Source organism: Salminus brasiliensis, chromosome 12 (assembly GCF_030463535.1).
Source record: "Salminus brasiliensis chromosome 12, fSalBra1.hap2, whole genome shotgun sequence".
Classification (NCBI taxonomy): domain Eukaryota; kingdom Metazoa; phylum Chordata; class Actinopteri; order Characiformes; family Bryconidae; genus Salminus; species Salminus brasiliensis.
In genome coordinates, this window is record NC_132889.1 from 28741582 (window position 1) to 28756843 (window position 15262).

A 15262-nucleotide genomic window follows, 5' to 3' on the forward strand; every position below is an offset into this window, starting at 1 on the left:
CAGGTTCGGTACATTACTCACTACACTGCAAATCAGTCTCGCAACATGCAAAACTGAAAACAGCCCGGCCGCTCCAAGCACTAGTACTGTACCCTCAGCTGCCAGTTTCTGCAATTGAGGGTACTGTGTGAGAGTGTGTGTGCTTGCGCAGCTAAATGCCATGTGTGTGGGAGGTGAGATGAAGGGGTTATGACTGAACAGCCATCTGAGATTGCTGTTAACCCCTCACTCCCTTCGAATTGATTCCCATCAATGGATGTTTTTTCATTCGTATAGAGGAGAATGAGGCGAGACCCTGGATTGCTGAATACTGCGTGATGCTGTGTTCCGCAGGCCAAGGTCACATGGTGACCTTGAACTGAAAGCTTAGTATTTAGTTAAATATGAAACATTTTTTTGTTTTGTTGATCCAACATATCGTCACTATCAACTAAAAACCTTGTGTGTCTGTATGTGTAGTTTTTACATTTTTGACAAAGAATGTGTGGTATCTGGCACCAAGACATCAGCAACAGATCCTTTAAGTCCTGTAAGTTGTGAGGTGAGGCCTCCATGGATCACATCAGTGTGCCTTAGGTGCCCATGAACCTTTCGGCGGTTCACTGATTGTCCGCTCTAGGACCACTTTTGGTAGGTACTGACTACTTTGTATTGGGAACACCCGACAAAACCTGCCTGATATTTTGGAGATGTGACCCAGGCGTGTAGCCATCACCAGCCGTCATTTGGCTCTTGTCAAATTGGCTTAGATTAGATGGCTAAATACTAATACCCCACCTCTTTTTTTACTTTTCACCTCTCAGTGGTTCTAATGTTATGGCTAATTAGTGTGATGATCATGATCCAGGCAACATATCACCTACCCCAAATCAAGTTCTGTAGAGACTAACTGATTGGACTGATGGGACAAACATCTATTTTACAAACATGGTCCAACTTTAGAGGAACTAAAAGTCATTCTTTCATGGCATTGGTTAAAGAACTCTTGGTAACACCATTATTTGTAAGAGTGTCGTGTTTGGCGTTACGTTCTGCATAACCTACAAACACCTCCAAAGTTTGATCTTCATTCAGTCACCACTTCAGCTTAAAATGTCGGATCATCTCCACATCAGGTAGATGGTAAATTCTGAGAAATAAAGGAGACTCAAGTCTTCACTGACTGGTAATAAAACCTATGAAGAGACACAAGACGGCTCAAAGGCCAAGCGAAACAAGAAAAGGTGCAGTGTGCAGATAGAAGAGCAGAACTGCAGGCAGGTCATGACAGAAAAACCACAGAGAGGGAGAGATGAGCTTAGAGACTAGAGGGGGAGGCTGAGACGCCACTCAGAACGAGCCTATGAGGAGAGAGAGAGAGCGAGTCTGTGCAAGAGCAGGCACAGGAAAGATAAAGAGCGAAAAAGTTAGTCAGGGATGGCCTAGTTCTCTAAGGCTCTTATCTGGTCAGGCAGAAGCGTTGGACTGAGGGATTCTGTCAGAGGTGCTTTTGTGGACAATAAGCTGTCTGGATGATTTTGAGGCCTGAAGTGCTGATAGAGAGAGAGAGAGAGAGGCCTAGGCGTAGAGCAGAGGCGAAGACAGAGAGAGAGGGACTAGCTCTGCAGGTTGTCCAAAATGGCGAAACCTAGAGTGTGAGCGAGGAGTGAATTTAATCAGTGAAGTGTGTGTGTGTGTGAGAGAGTGTGTGAGTGCGCGTGGACTGGTCCCCCTAGTTTGGTTCTGGACCTTGATTGGCAGTTGCTGCTACTGTGCAGGTAAGTCCGCTAATCTCCTTAAATTAGACCAGTTCATTGTATTAAGTATCAGTTATTCCTTATTAAGACTTACTTACTTAACAGTTACAGTCACAGTTCAGTCAATAATATCAATAATAATGTATGATGGCAAAGATCCACCACTTATCATGATTAAAGCGATAGTATACTAATTGGTGGCTTACGTTTTCACTGTGAGCAACATTAGCCTGTGCATTTGAGCTGTTCCTGCAAAGATGAGCTTTGTAGATGCCTTTGTAAGTTCATCCAGAAACTGGCCTTTAGGTCAGTCAGACTTCAAGGATATCATCGAACCATGCCTCGCCCTTGACGTTCATCATCATCTCGCCATTTTCTTGTGCTTATTTCTCCTGGCCTTCTTCAGGCTCCATCTTGTCTTAAGCTGGATTTATTTTAGCCCAAGATGCTTGGGGTCCTAACTTCCCCTGACGCCTTTGTAACCCAGTGGTCAAATGGTCTCGTAATGTAGACCACAGATTGGTCTGTTGAGGAAACCTCATTTTCTCACTCTCCTTCCTTCTCGGTCTTATCTTTCCCCCCGAAAAGAGAAGTGCAATCAAAGTGCAGTTACTACATTTCTTTCTCATTCACGATCGGCTTCGATGATCTATGCAGGGGTTTCTCCAGGATGGATAGTGCTTTTCATCATTTTTGCTTCATTTGTGATTGTTTCCATTGTGTTTTTTCATGTTTCGTGTTTCATATTATGCCATATGATGTCCATGAATATTAATCTCAATGTAGGTGCAAGTTTGGCTTCAGCTTTGGTATTTCAAGTGTGTAGGTTTATGTGAGAATGCGCGGGCCCATAACTGAGGTGTATATGCCGTGGGTCTGGGTGATGGGGGTTTGGAGGTGAGAAAGGTTCTGCAGTTGGAGGGAGAGGGGGTGGGGTGAGGGTGGTGAAGAGAGGCCTAGGCCCACTTAGCCTCTTAAAATGTGACTTTTTCTTTCGTCTTTTTCTCATCTAACTGCAAAATACAGGAAATCCGTTTCCTGGCAGCAAACGCAACCACACACATATACACACACACACACACAGCAGAGGGTGTGAATATGTGTTGGGGTTTCTGTGCAGCCCTGCTGATGTCAAATGAGATTAATCAGATTGAGGATGTGTTGAAGTGTAATTAAAAACATTTTCCTCCGAAAGACGGATGTTTTGTTTATTCCATGGTTTGTTCAGTTCAATATCATTTCTATTCACACAAAAAAATGTACTCTTAAAATTATATAATTTTTTTTCCAGGCATACACCATTTAAAGAATTCAGATGGTTCAATATATTGAATATAGTCTTACTAAAGAACCCCTGTAAAAAAAAAAAAAACTTTTTGAAGATTTTACACTGAAATAAAAGTGCGGTTATTGGCATTATTGCTTTTAGAGTGATAACAAGCAATAGCGATATTCAAGTTTTGGCTTGAAATATGACGTATGCTTGAAATATGAAATATGACGGCCCCAAACAGCGCAGACATTCTTATAAACTAAAAGACATTTTCTCTTCTACATGCAGCCTATTACATATGAAGGGCACAGTTGGGCATAGAAACATAGTTATAAGTCAGTCCTATCTTATTTCGATCTCTCCTGGTGTCTGGATAGCACCAATTTGAAGTATGTAAATAACTCACAGTGAGAGCTAGCCAGGTGAAAGCACAGCCACATGGCAGGGGTTAGTTTTAACACTGTATTTTTGGAAGCCTTTATTGCTTGATTTCTTACAAATGTACTACCACGTGGTCAAAATAAATGTTCTGTGTTTCACAAATTCACAAATTTAGGTTCAAACAACTTAGCCTTGTATTCAATTAATTGCAAACTGGCGTTTTCAGAAATGTACCTTGTTCACTATTACAATTAGGTAATTTGTACAGTTTGCACAGGTTTGTAGGTTATAAAATCAGTTTTAATATTTAGCAAAGATGTGCAAGTTAATCGGCTCAAATACTTCAACAACGCAAAAAACTTCAACTTATGGAATTATGTCATGTAAAACTAACACCACCACCAATCCAGACACTGAATAAATATCATCAAAATGCTAAAACTTTGTATCTTCAAAATGGCAACTTTACAGGAGAAGGAAAAAAACTTAACTGTTAATGGAAGTCAATGTAAAAAGATTTTTTGGTAAAAAGTTACTTAGGAGCATTTCTATTGGTCAATTCATCATGATAATTTAACATAATGTAAGGAACAGCTGCCAGATTCACGTTATGGCAGAAAATGATAAACGGCAAGAATGGAGAGGTTTTTGTGTAACAGCGATGATATGTTGGTGTTGTTTTAACTTCACTCATGAAATGTAACTACTCAATTAATAGAGTTTGAATTACAATTAAAAAAGAATGCCTCCTATTTGTGAAAGTACATTAAAAAAAAGTGATTTACTGTTATTTAAATAACATGCCTGGTTTTTCCCATTCCCCAATACTGAATCTGCAGAAATTACAGTACAGGTAACGTTAATGTGCACTTAAATAAATACACCAAATTGTCAGCAGAAATGTGCTCTATGGACTTATTTAATGGACCTATTTAATACAAAATGTGTGTAATTCATAGAACACTTTGGTTTGGTCTCTTAACCCCTTTTTGGATCAGGTGCCGAAATGGGTCAAAGTGTCAATGTTTCCGAGCTGATTCATTAAAACTGTCCTGACTTTTCAGGTATGGATTCCACTACACTACTGAGTGTGGTGGGTGGAGTACTTGTTCTGTCAATCATCATCCTGACCAGCCTGTGCCTACACTGTAAAGGAAGCAGTCAAACAAGTAAGATAACATGTCTCTTAATTGTGCATCCGCTTCCATCACTGGAGAATAAAACCTCAGTGTCTGTGTAGTGAAGATATATATGGTGCCACTCAAAACTCTGGGTGAATGTTTTTTATAATATAAAAGCCAACTGTATTGCTGACGTTACTGATGTACATATATAAAATGATTCCAGTTCGATGCTAACAGGCTTCTGTGCAGCCTCATAGATCTCCGATAGGCTGTACACCCTGTGAAATATTAAGTGAAAACTATATGCTCAAAAGAAAGAGCAGAATTGCTTTAGTGTAGGCTACAAACGCTGTTACGGGGTGGTACCCTCAATGGTGTGTATTCAGTACCTTTAGTTAGGGCTTATTTTTAAAAGATTATGTTAAAGGGCTCCTGAGTGGCACAACAGTCGTATGTGTTGGTATATCAGGAAAGCCCTAGAGATGCCACAGACATTTGTAGCCGGACATCCAAAAAAAAGCATAATGACGACCCTTCCTCTTCCCCCTCACTCAACGTGACGGTTGCCAGCATTAACATCTGTTAAGTGACATAACAGAAAAAATAAAAAAATGTCCTTATATTTTTTTATTATCCTAATATTATCCTGCCTTTGTTGGAGTAACTGTCTGTAGTGTGAAGGGAAGACTTTCTACTAGATTTTGGAGCATTGCTGTGAGGATTTTATTGCATTCAATGACAAGAGCATTAGTGAGGTTAGGACGTTGGATGATCGCTACCCTACCTCATCCACAACTTCACAACTCCCAAAATCCCAAAAGTTTTGTATGGAGCACCATCCATCATTTCAGAGAACACAGTTCCACTGCACCCCAGCCCAATTTCTAGAGGGCTTTATAACACCCCCCCCCCCCATATCCACACCTGGCATTAGGCATGATGCCAATAGGTTCATGTTTATCTGCTTCAGAAAGTCCTATTCTATTACAAGTCAGATTCTATGCTTACCTACAGGGACTAGACAAGCTGTGTGTGTGCATTCTTTACAACTGTCTCAGCAGTGGGTGCAGCTTAAAATAGCTGAATGAATTAATTAGGGTTGTCCAAAAATATTTGGACATATAGTGTATATCATTGCTGTCAAAATGTTGTATCTCCATTTTTGCTCTTTGACATATTTGTTTACACTGACTTCCATAGAAACATAAGAAGATTTTTCCATTTTTTGTTAAGATGCCATTCTGGAGATACAAGGTTTTTACATGATTGTGACGACATTCTCAGCTCTTTTAATTCCATCACACAGTGTGGAACAATGCTTTCCCCTCTTTATTTTCCTAGAATACATTACGCAGTCATATCAACAGCCCAGTCAACTGTAAGGAGCTGAATTCTTCTGATTACTAGCTTACGCTTCTCCTACAAATTCTGCTTTTGCTGCACCTGCTTCTCTTTATAGTACTGTACAGACACACCAGCTGTCTAATGCTGTCGTCCAGCTCATTTGTGCTTTAAGAGGTCACTGTTTTCTGATCCCTGTGTAGATTCTCAAAAGCTGACAGATGTCCCAAGCTTCCTGCCTGTTCATGTTATCATATATATACATTTTTTACTTCTGCCTAATAATGCACAACACTCTTGATTGAGATCTGTATGCTCTGCTTATGGCCAGTTGCTCATGGTGTCATTTATATATGTATGCGTGTGCGGTTTTGCATGGGTGTTGTCTCTAAGCCTGTTTCTCTCTCTGATCTTACAGGAACCAAGGATTTACAGTCATTCGCCCACGTAAACACAATATTTGCTCATTTAAAACATGCTGCTGTCTGTGTTGTCCATCTACAGAAACACACTTCACACTTTGTTAAAGCTAGGATGTGCTGTTGAGATCTTGACTGTCCCATTTAAAATAGCTGTGAAGTAATAGAACATTAATAGGAGTTGTTGTATCAGAGCTGAGACTAGTTACCTTTCTCCATCTCCTTTTTAGATGCAGAGAATCCTTTAACCACTACCCTCCCTACTCAGACTTCTCTACACCAGCATGTGAAGTGAGTCATGTACACACACTCACACAGTTACACAGGCACACACACATGCATGCAGTTAACCGTAACGCTGAAACACATGAATTTATTGAGTTTTCTGTAGGTGAGGTTTTTACGTACATGAGGCAGAGCCTCCCAGCGTTATTAGCAATTTTCAATTATCTTCAAGTTAAATTTGTTTTGGGGTCATAAGAAGTTATCCTCATTATGAGAGTTTTTAACCCTGATGGATTTTGTTCAGGTATACACTGGGTCTGACCACTGACCTTCATAACTAAACCAAGTCTATTGTCTTTTTTTATTGATTACCTAAAAATATTTTTTAAGTGGTATCTATAAAGTACCTGTCCTTCCCATGAACCCTGATGAATTAGGTTTTTAAAAAGCAAACAAACCAGCTTGCATTAAAACCAGAAGTTGACCAAAGAGAATGTGCACTATGAAAAGAGAAAACCTAAAATAATGACTTTTTCAACTCAAGTAATACAAAAAAAATTGCTGTATTTTGCTGTTATTACATTAGTCATTGGATTTTGCTGCACATCCGGCTTGTTTTCCCTAAAGTTGGCACCAGCAGCACCGTTCAGAACAATTTACAGCTCACCACAATTTTATTCCTAAGAAGGTTGAATTTACAATCATTTAGATATTATTTTTTTCTTTTTCCTCTAACAGATTTATATATTATATTATATAATCAGCTATATTGAAAATGTTTTTCCTCAGGGTCTAAAGTATAAATAAAAAATCATTCTAAATAAGAATAAAAGTTGAATGTAATATGAATAAAAAATGGTATAACATATCATGGAAAATGATACTTACTACTGAAATCAATAATGTCTGTATCTATTATTTCATCTATTACATCTATGATTTCATTAAAAAACTTTAAGCTAAGTTCATTTTAATTGAAGCGCTTTACTTAATGTGGCTTTCCAAATATACAAAATCCACAAAACGAACACAAACTGTAAATAATTGTCATCCAAATGTTTCAGCAAATCTGTGTTTATTTATTATTACTTTTGTTGATTAAAAATCGGTAAATTGACCATTGGTCCTAGTTACAGGTGACCATTTTTACAGTGTACTTGTTGCTCTGGGGCAGCTGTTGCTGTCACATGACCTGCTTAACTTTGCTTTCCATTTGGTTTTTTGCGACATTTCAGGCTACTTTATGCTGAGGCCTGATCTTGGATATTGGTATACATGCAGTTTTGCACACTGTCATTTTTTTTTTTTTTTCTACCTTTTTCTATCTAACATGATCTTCTCTACTACTTTCAGTTCTCCGTTGATATCTGATCCCAGGCGATCCTCTGCTTGCCCTTCCTCTACTGGTGAGTTTTCTGCAACCACCCTGAAGAAATCTTAACATTTAACAATAACATAACACCTATTTAGTAGCAATACGGAAAATAAACAGAAATACATAATTATTCATTTAAAGTTCATTATTTATTGAACATTGGTGTGGGGTTCTTTTCAAAGCAAAGTAATACACAACTTATAGCTGTTTTGAGTGATTTTATCCCACTAGACCAAGTGGATTTAAGGGCTTGTTAACAAGTTAAGTCACGAAAACATGTGGCCTTGAGTGGCTTATTGCTTTAGTAAGAGTTCAAGGGGATAAACTAAATCACAACGCAATGAAAATAAAGTTTTATTGGCACAGTTCAGCTACACAGGAAGTCTAAAAGTTTATAATCTGAATGTTTGGGGCATTTTCTTGCCTAACTGTTTGTCTTTTCCTTAAGGGAGCGACTATGTCAACCAAAGTAAGTACAACAACCCTCTTTATTTTTCCATCTTTGTTTCAAGATTTGTTTTGTGCAGTTTTGGCTGGTGGGTTGGCCATCAATGACCATCATGGTTTTCCCTTAACCCAAGGAAGTCTGAAACTATGAGGCTGATGTGGCTAACAAGTAATGAATGTGAGATATGGAAATAAGATCTTTGTGTTTACTGACACTGTATATCAGAAAAGGCATGAAAATGAACAAAAGTATGTTGCCCATATTAAAGTAACAGCAGCCATTTTTCATTTATTTATTCTGTCTACACTCAATAGCTGTGTTCCAGGACTGCAGGTCCTCGATAGGACTGTCCTACTGTCCTAGGTTTTTGGTAGCCTACTGGTCACACAAACGAATTGGTCACACCACAGTCTTACCAGTCCACATGTTGACATCACCAGAAAGTTACCACGTCTTACAATTGTGGCCTAAAACTTGGAGCCATGTTGCTTTTTCATTTCTTTACAAAAATGAATGATAATTATAAAAACGAACAAAAATTTTTGTGTTGCTGCATTTTTTGTTTTTTTGTTTTTTTTCTTGTATGTGCGCGAAGAACTGTGGGTAATTGAGGGCTGGGAAGGATACATTAATTGCGTCCTTAGGCTGCATTTCTGGGCTGATACGAAGGATCCTTGTGAATGGTTCTTCACTTTGGAACAGTCTGCTGTGATGTAGTGGCCTAGAAAGGCAGCCTACCTTTGTTTAAGCCTAAGCTTTGGAACGCAGCTAGTATGTCTTACAGAGTCAGAAAACGCATAAGAAAGTCTTTCTGCAAATGTTTGATTATACCTGCAGTTTACATGACGCTGAACTGTCTATAAGCTTCCTTTACTTTTTGGCCACATTAGCCTTGTAGCTGCAGTGCAAAGCTGAAGAAGCAAACTTTGAACACCAACCATGCCATGACTGATCTGCTATACCTGGAATAGGAGAGCAAACTGTAAACATTTAACATTTGGCTGAACCGTTTATTTTATTTAGACACAGATAATAATTCACCCGGCTATGAGCTTCCCCCGGAAAAGAACCAAGACTATCCTGACTATCTGTAAGTACACATCACGCTATCTTTGAATCTTTGAATTCACAGAACTGAGCCCAGTTTCTCAAAAGTATCTTTGTGTGAAGGTCATTATAACTGGTAGACTGGTGCTCACTCCACAGTTAAGAATCATCTTTGTGAGCTGGGCTTATGTACATTTTACCAGTGTAAATATAACGGGTCAAGACGTTTATACTATAAACTTTTAAGATTTTGGGATTTGCCCCATTTTCAAGCCTTGTTTTGGTTAAGGTGTACACAACAGTGTTTGAGGTTCATAATTTGTCAGTTCTACATACAGAACTCTCATTATTCAGAAAAATACAGTTGACTCTCTGAATACTCTGACTGATTCTCTTTAACTGAATCAAGTGTGTAAAAGTAGAGCTTTGCTTGCAGTGTGGTTGTAATGGAGAGACTAAATGACTGCGTAAAAGACAAGAGCGGTTCTGGGTAACTTCTGCTGTAAGGTAGACGGCCAGATCCTCCCCTTGATGAGCAGAAATAGGACTGAGAAATAGGGATGAGTCACAGGGAGGAGATGGGGTGGTGGTGGGGTGCAAAACGTCTTAACAGAAAAAATAGTAATAGGAAGGAACTTCAGGGGTGCTAACAGCTGGTGAGTGAAGAACTATACTGCCATACACTGAGTATTTTGGAGACTTTGGTTAAACCGACATTGTGTTCCTGTTCGCCTCTGCATGATCAATGTTTTTGGAAAACAATTAGAAATTTCGGAAATTTAAAGATTGTCTCATAGTTTCCAAGGATGATTTATTGCTCTTGTGTCTGGGTTGCTGTTTTAGGGATGTGTTACCAGATGACACACACCTGTCACAGCAAAGTCTTGCCTCGTCTGCAAACTCAGGTAAATATCTTGTTTCCCCCTAATCTCCTATAGAAAAGCTAAAATTACAGCTAAAATTACTACATAATATATATATATATCAATTAATAAATAATAGTATCAATAAATACTAAGAAAATAGTAGTACAAAACTGCCAGTTCTTCTGAGATGCAGTCATGTTATTTCATAAATTACTGATAAATATTATATATTGAATATAGGGCACGTAACCTTATTTCTTTTTTTTTAAGGGCCCATTTACTATACAACTAAAACATATGTGTATGAGTTTAGCATGTACAGCTGATGATCTATAAACCTTCACACAGTTAGGGCAAATAGACTGAAACAACAGCTGATTTTTTATAGCTTACAAGAACGCTAAGCGGGCTTCTATAGATTATAGAAGCATACGTATATATATATATATATATATATATATATATATATATATATATATATAATATGTACTTAGAATTATAGAAAGCTCTCTGGTGTCCTCCAGTGTCCATTATGTGTGTGTGTTTTTGGTGTTCATTTTCTAGGACAAAATTACGAGAATGTCCCTGAAAGCAGCAATGTACTTAGAGACGTGTATGATTTTGATGAAGATGATGACGATGATGATGATGATGATGATGGTAGGATGCAAGCTGACAATATAATTCTCAAATATTACTCTCAAATACTCTGTAGGATGTAACGCAAACTCAGGCTAATACGTTTACATACGTGTTCACAGGTGAACAGTACATCAATGTAAAACCAGGACCAGAATTACTCCAGTATCAATTTAAAGACTTCCAAACCCCGGGTAAGATTGCAGCTTCTTTTTCTCTTAAATTGGCTTCCATCAGAGCGGGCTGTTTGCCCCACCCTACACTGTCACAGCACTATTTCCTGGCACTCATAGTATTTGTTCTTTTAGAAATATACAGTACAAGCATGTAAGTGGACATCTTTAGATCAAAATGTATTTAAGGTGATGAGAAATACAGCTAATCAGTTATGACTGCTGCTCCCCATGGAATAGAATGGGACTTGGTGCAAAAAGTAGGCATAAAACAGGACACCTCAGTGAACAGGTTTCTGCCCATAACAAGGTCACGTACAACACATTGCACAGTAGAAAAAGCAACCAGCTACCAAAACTGTTGTTAGCTCTAAGTAACTGAAGTTAACTGTGTGTGTGTGTGCATGCTTGTTTCTTACTTCTTAGTTGGATCCTATGGAAGCAGTGACGGACATGACAGCTCAGACTATGTAAATGCTCCTAACCAAGGTAGGACAACATTTCTTTCAGCAGATTTTATTCATTTTTCAATGTCTTGAGCAGACAACAATCATCCGTTCAAAACCACACACACACACAAGGAGTAGAGTTTAGCTTTGTTAAAAAGGAGCAGAGCTCATGCTTCATTATACCAGAGTTAGTTCCAACCTCACCATGTGACTGACTGTGATCGCATCTCTGTATATATTAGTCCGCCTTACTCGCCAGAAATAACCAAGGTTAACAAGTGCAAGGGTACGAAGACCAAACGCTCCAATTACAGACAACGAAAATACATCTTCCATCAGAACACACTTAAACTGGCCAAATACAGACTGGGAGAAGCCATGAGATCCATTAGGATTTTTCTTTGCGGATGTCAGTAAACTGTCTTCTTAATCAGTTTTTGTGTCTTCTTTATCTTAAAATACGAAAAGTCAGGACTATCAGAACTGTGATCTAATCGCAATAATACACTCACATGTATAAGTTGTGATGTACCACGGATATCGGCATGGCTGAGCAGACCTTCAACAGTCAGTTTTTGGCCTTGTGTCAATGACCACAGCACATTCGCACTTATATACCTCTGTATACCATGACCTTGCATGTATTATTGGGTCATTTTCTGGTTAGTCAGTGATCAAATAACTGAACTGAATCAAAATCACACCACACCGCATTTAGAGCTAGTTATGCAAATACAGTTAGAATTAGGATAATTAAATATGTGTCTTGATGTCCTCCCTCCCTTCACTAGTCTCCTTCTAGCATGGACACTTTAAGGACTGTTGCTCTAGGCAGATTTACATGTTTGTCATATTCCTTATTTTTTAATGATGGATTTAACTGAACTCCAGGAATGGATACACTCTACAATGACCTTTTCTTTGAGTTGTGTAGAGTGTTCTTTTGTCTTTGTGGTGTATTTGAAGTCAGAAATACTGATTAAATAGTGCCTGGACTTTCCAGACAGGTGTCTTCATACTACACTTACTTGAGACACATTTACTGTGCTCTGTTGAATTAGGTTAGTCATTTTAAAGGAGGTCAATATTCATGCAATCACTTATATTTTATGTTTTTACTTTGACATTAAAAAGCTATTTTTGTAAATTCTTGTAAAAAAAAATCAAATGACATCGATTATGATTACAAAGTGTTTTATAGGCACTGTGTGGGTGAGGGTGTGAGGGAGTTACTCTAAAACCATGCAATTATGTTAATGAACATTAATACATAAACATTTACTCATTTACTGAGACTACTAAATGGCCTTAATAGCCTATATAATATAATAATAACTATAATAGAATTTGAACTTGTGTCTTACAAATAAAATAAACAAAATTGCAAAAAAAATGTTTTACTATTTTAGTCAGTCACCATACAAAATCCTCTATTTCACTGGTCTGACAGCCTATAATTGTGCACGACTGATCTGATCAATGATTATAAACTCAGTGCTTTTAGACCTTTGAGAAAATTTGGTTCACTTGATTCCACCAAGACAGAAACTGCAGGTTATTCACCATGTGCTGCTCTAGTTAAACTCTTGCTCTCGCTCTCTTGCTCTCTCTCTCTCTGTTTGACCTGTTTCGGAATGCAGATGCAGGTCCCAATAGACCCAATAGGCTAGGTATCAGCCATTTACAGAAACAGTCTGTACACAGAATGTGTGGTGCCTGTAGAAACAAATGCTGACGTGAAATCAATACGAAATCACAAATCATTTTTAAAACAATTTAGATTAAATCCTGAACGGACGCATTTTTAGAAATTAGGAAAATGGAAATATTGTGAGTAAATATGTATGTAACGTGCATATAAAGGACGCTAATCATTTCTAAGCATAATGCATAAACAAATGTGTTGTTTCAGCACAGTTTTCATATTTATTTGGCATATTTAAACATAGGCATCTAATCTTCATGTGAACAACACTGAGAGATGCATTTAAAAATCCCCAACAGTCCTTATATGTCATCACCCATTATTTAAGCATCTTGTGGTTCCTCTTTGGATGAACTTGCTAGGACGGTCTGACCTGGCAAAAGTGTTTTTTCACTTGTAAATTATTTTGAGGACAGCGAAACGGCTGATCTCTAACTGTTTGGAGATTATTTTGAATCCCTCACATGCATCTACAACCTTCTTTCTGAAGATCTGAAGACTATCATAGGGTGTCCTGATTTTTTTCACGTGACTGTATGCACGTGAATCGAGTCCGTCTGATATTAACTAATATTAACTAATAAAAATACTAATAAAATCTCTCAGATAATGAGCTTTCACCATGTTTCACATTTCTAATCTTTCGTTTGAACAAAATGTCAACATTGCGTCATGCCGACCACATTTCCCCCGATGACGTATCGTTTCCACGGTAACCGCATAAACACCAGTTTGCAGTAAGCGCTCTCTGAAGGCTGAGGCGAGGAGGAGTCAGAGCGGGCAGCAGTCTGATAAGATAGAAAAGCACAAAAACAAATCTCACACTTACAACTACGTCTTAGGTCAGTGTGGTAAAACACAAATAAGATTTATTACATTAAAAAGCCGAAGCAGTGGCGTTTCTAACAGTTAGTGTCTTCTAATATGTTGTAGTAATATTTCTATTATATATATATATATATATATATATATATATATATATATATATATACGCATTGTATTATTAATAATACTGCCACACACAAACATGGAATATTTCCCAAAATTGAAATTGTGAATTGTGAATTTTTTTTTATAAAAAAATAACTTTAAAAAATAGCAGCACTAGTTTACTGTCATATTGGCGATGTTACGACGCTCAGTTTGCAAGCTTGCGTTATTAGCTAATGGTCTAGCTCGCATAAATGAAGCCTCTACTAACTCACGCTGTTGTTAGTTGAATTAATGGCTTTAGTGATCTAATATGTATTTTTGAAAAGTGTAGCTAGCTATTAGCTATCATTACTTTCTGTTGTGTGGGTGACTATTTTTTTAATATACAGGTAGCTACAAAGGTTCACTACAGTAAAATAAATACATAAATAATTAAATAAAAACGAAATAAATGAAAGCTTGAGCTGCTAAAGCTTTTGGAAAGACACTGGGGGCGTTATGGGGAATGGGTAGTGCCTTCTGCGCAGCAATCCAGGAGCCCCAGTTCATGTAAATATAATGAATGTAATGAATAAGACTTTTACATTAAATGCAATTAAAAACGTAAGATACAAGTAGAAAAACTCACAAGTGACAAAGAACATACATAATATTTTTTTCTGTTTGTTTTTTTCTCTCTCTTTTTCCTGTCTTCATCCTCCAGTCATCAGCCACCTGGGTTTGATTGAGAACAGCTGAGGAGGTCGAGATGAACCTTCGGTCAACATCACAAAACTAACACAGGCAGGAGTGTTTAAAACAGCCTGAACTGAATAATCAAGCCCTGACAGTAACCCGGTCATCTGAACTGTTTTATTGTGTTTAATCATACTTCTACTGACAATACCTGAGAATATTTCTTTTTACATTACTTTTTACTTATTTCCTGACTTGTATCATGTAAAAACATGTCTTCTAATTCTATAATTACAGTGAAATCTGTTGTTTCTTGGCTTACATGTGAAATCGTGCTTAACCACCCTGCAGCTGTATATTTTAATAAATCGCACACCACACCAAAGCTGTGCTTCTGTCACTCAAGTACAGTGATTTTACACAGAGCTCCCTTTTATACTTCAACAAGGAAAA

The 15262-nt window shown here is 37.8% G+C and overlaps 1 protein-coding gene across 2 annotated transcripts; it reads left to right on the plus strand.

Moving 5' to 3' along the window:
- Window positions 1-1329: 1329 nt before the first annotated feature.
- Window positions 1330-15253, plus strand: lat (linker for activation of T cells). 2 transcript variants are annotated; one of them, XM_072693565.1, is made up of 13 exons: window positions 1330-1757; window positions 4455-4559; window positions 5856-5892; window positions 6274-6302; window positions 6505-6565; window positions 7853-7905; window positions 8323-8343; window positions 9346-9412; window positions 10213-10274; window positions 10800-10895; window positions 10997-11068; window positions 11474-11536; window positions 14838-15253. In XM_072693565.1, the coding sequence occupies exons 2-13, from the start codon at window positions 4457-4459 to the stop codon at window positions 14870-14872; spliced, it is 699 nt and encodes a 232-aa protein (XP_072549666.1). In that variant the 5' UTR covers window positions 1330-1757; window positions 4455-4456; the 3' UTR covers window positions 14873-15253. The 2 variants fall into 2 exon arrangements, with proteins under 2 accessions (XP_072549666.1, XP_072549667.1); XM_072693566.1 differs by having other exon boundaries at window positions 10800-10891; window positions 10996-11068.
- The last annotated feature ends 9 nt before the right edge of the window (window positions 15254-15262 follow it).

Excerpts from the sequence above, each read along its gene's own strand:
- lat (XM_072693565.1), top strand. The coding sequence starts at position 4,457 with ATGGATTCCACTACACTACTGAGTGTGGTGGGTGGAGTACTTGTTCTG. Across the intron at positions 6,566-7,852 it reads TCTCTACACCAGCATGTGAA|TTCTCCGTTGATATCTGATC; the intron begins GTGAGTCATGTA and ends TACTACTTTCAG. Across the intron at positions 10,275-10,799 it reads TGCCTCGTCTGCAAACTCAG|GACAAAATTACGAGAATGTC; the intron begins GTAAATATCTTG and ends TTCATTTTCTAG.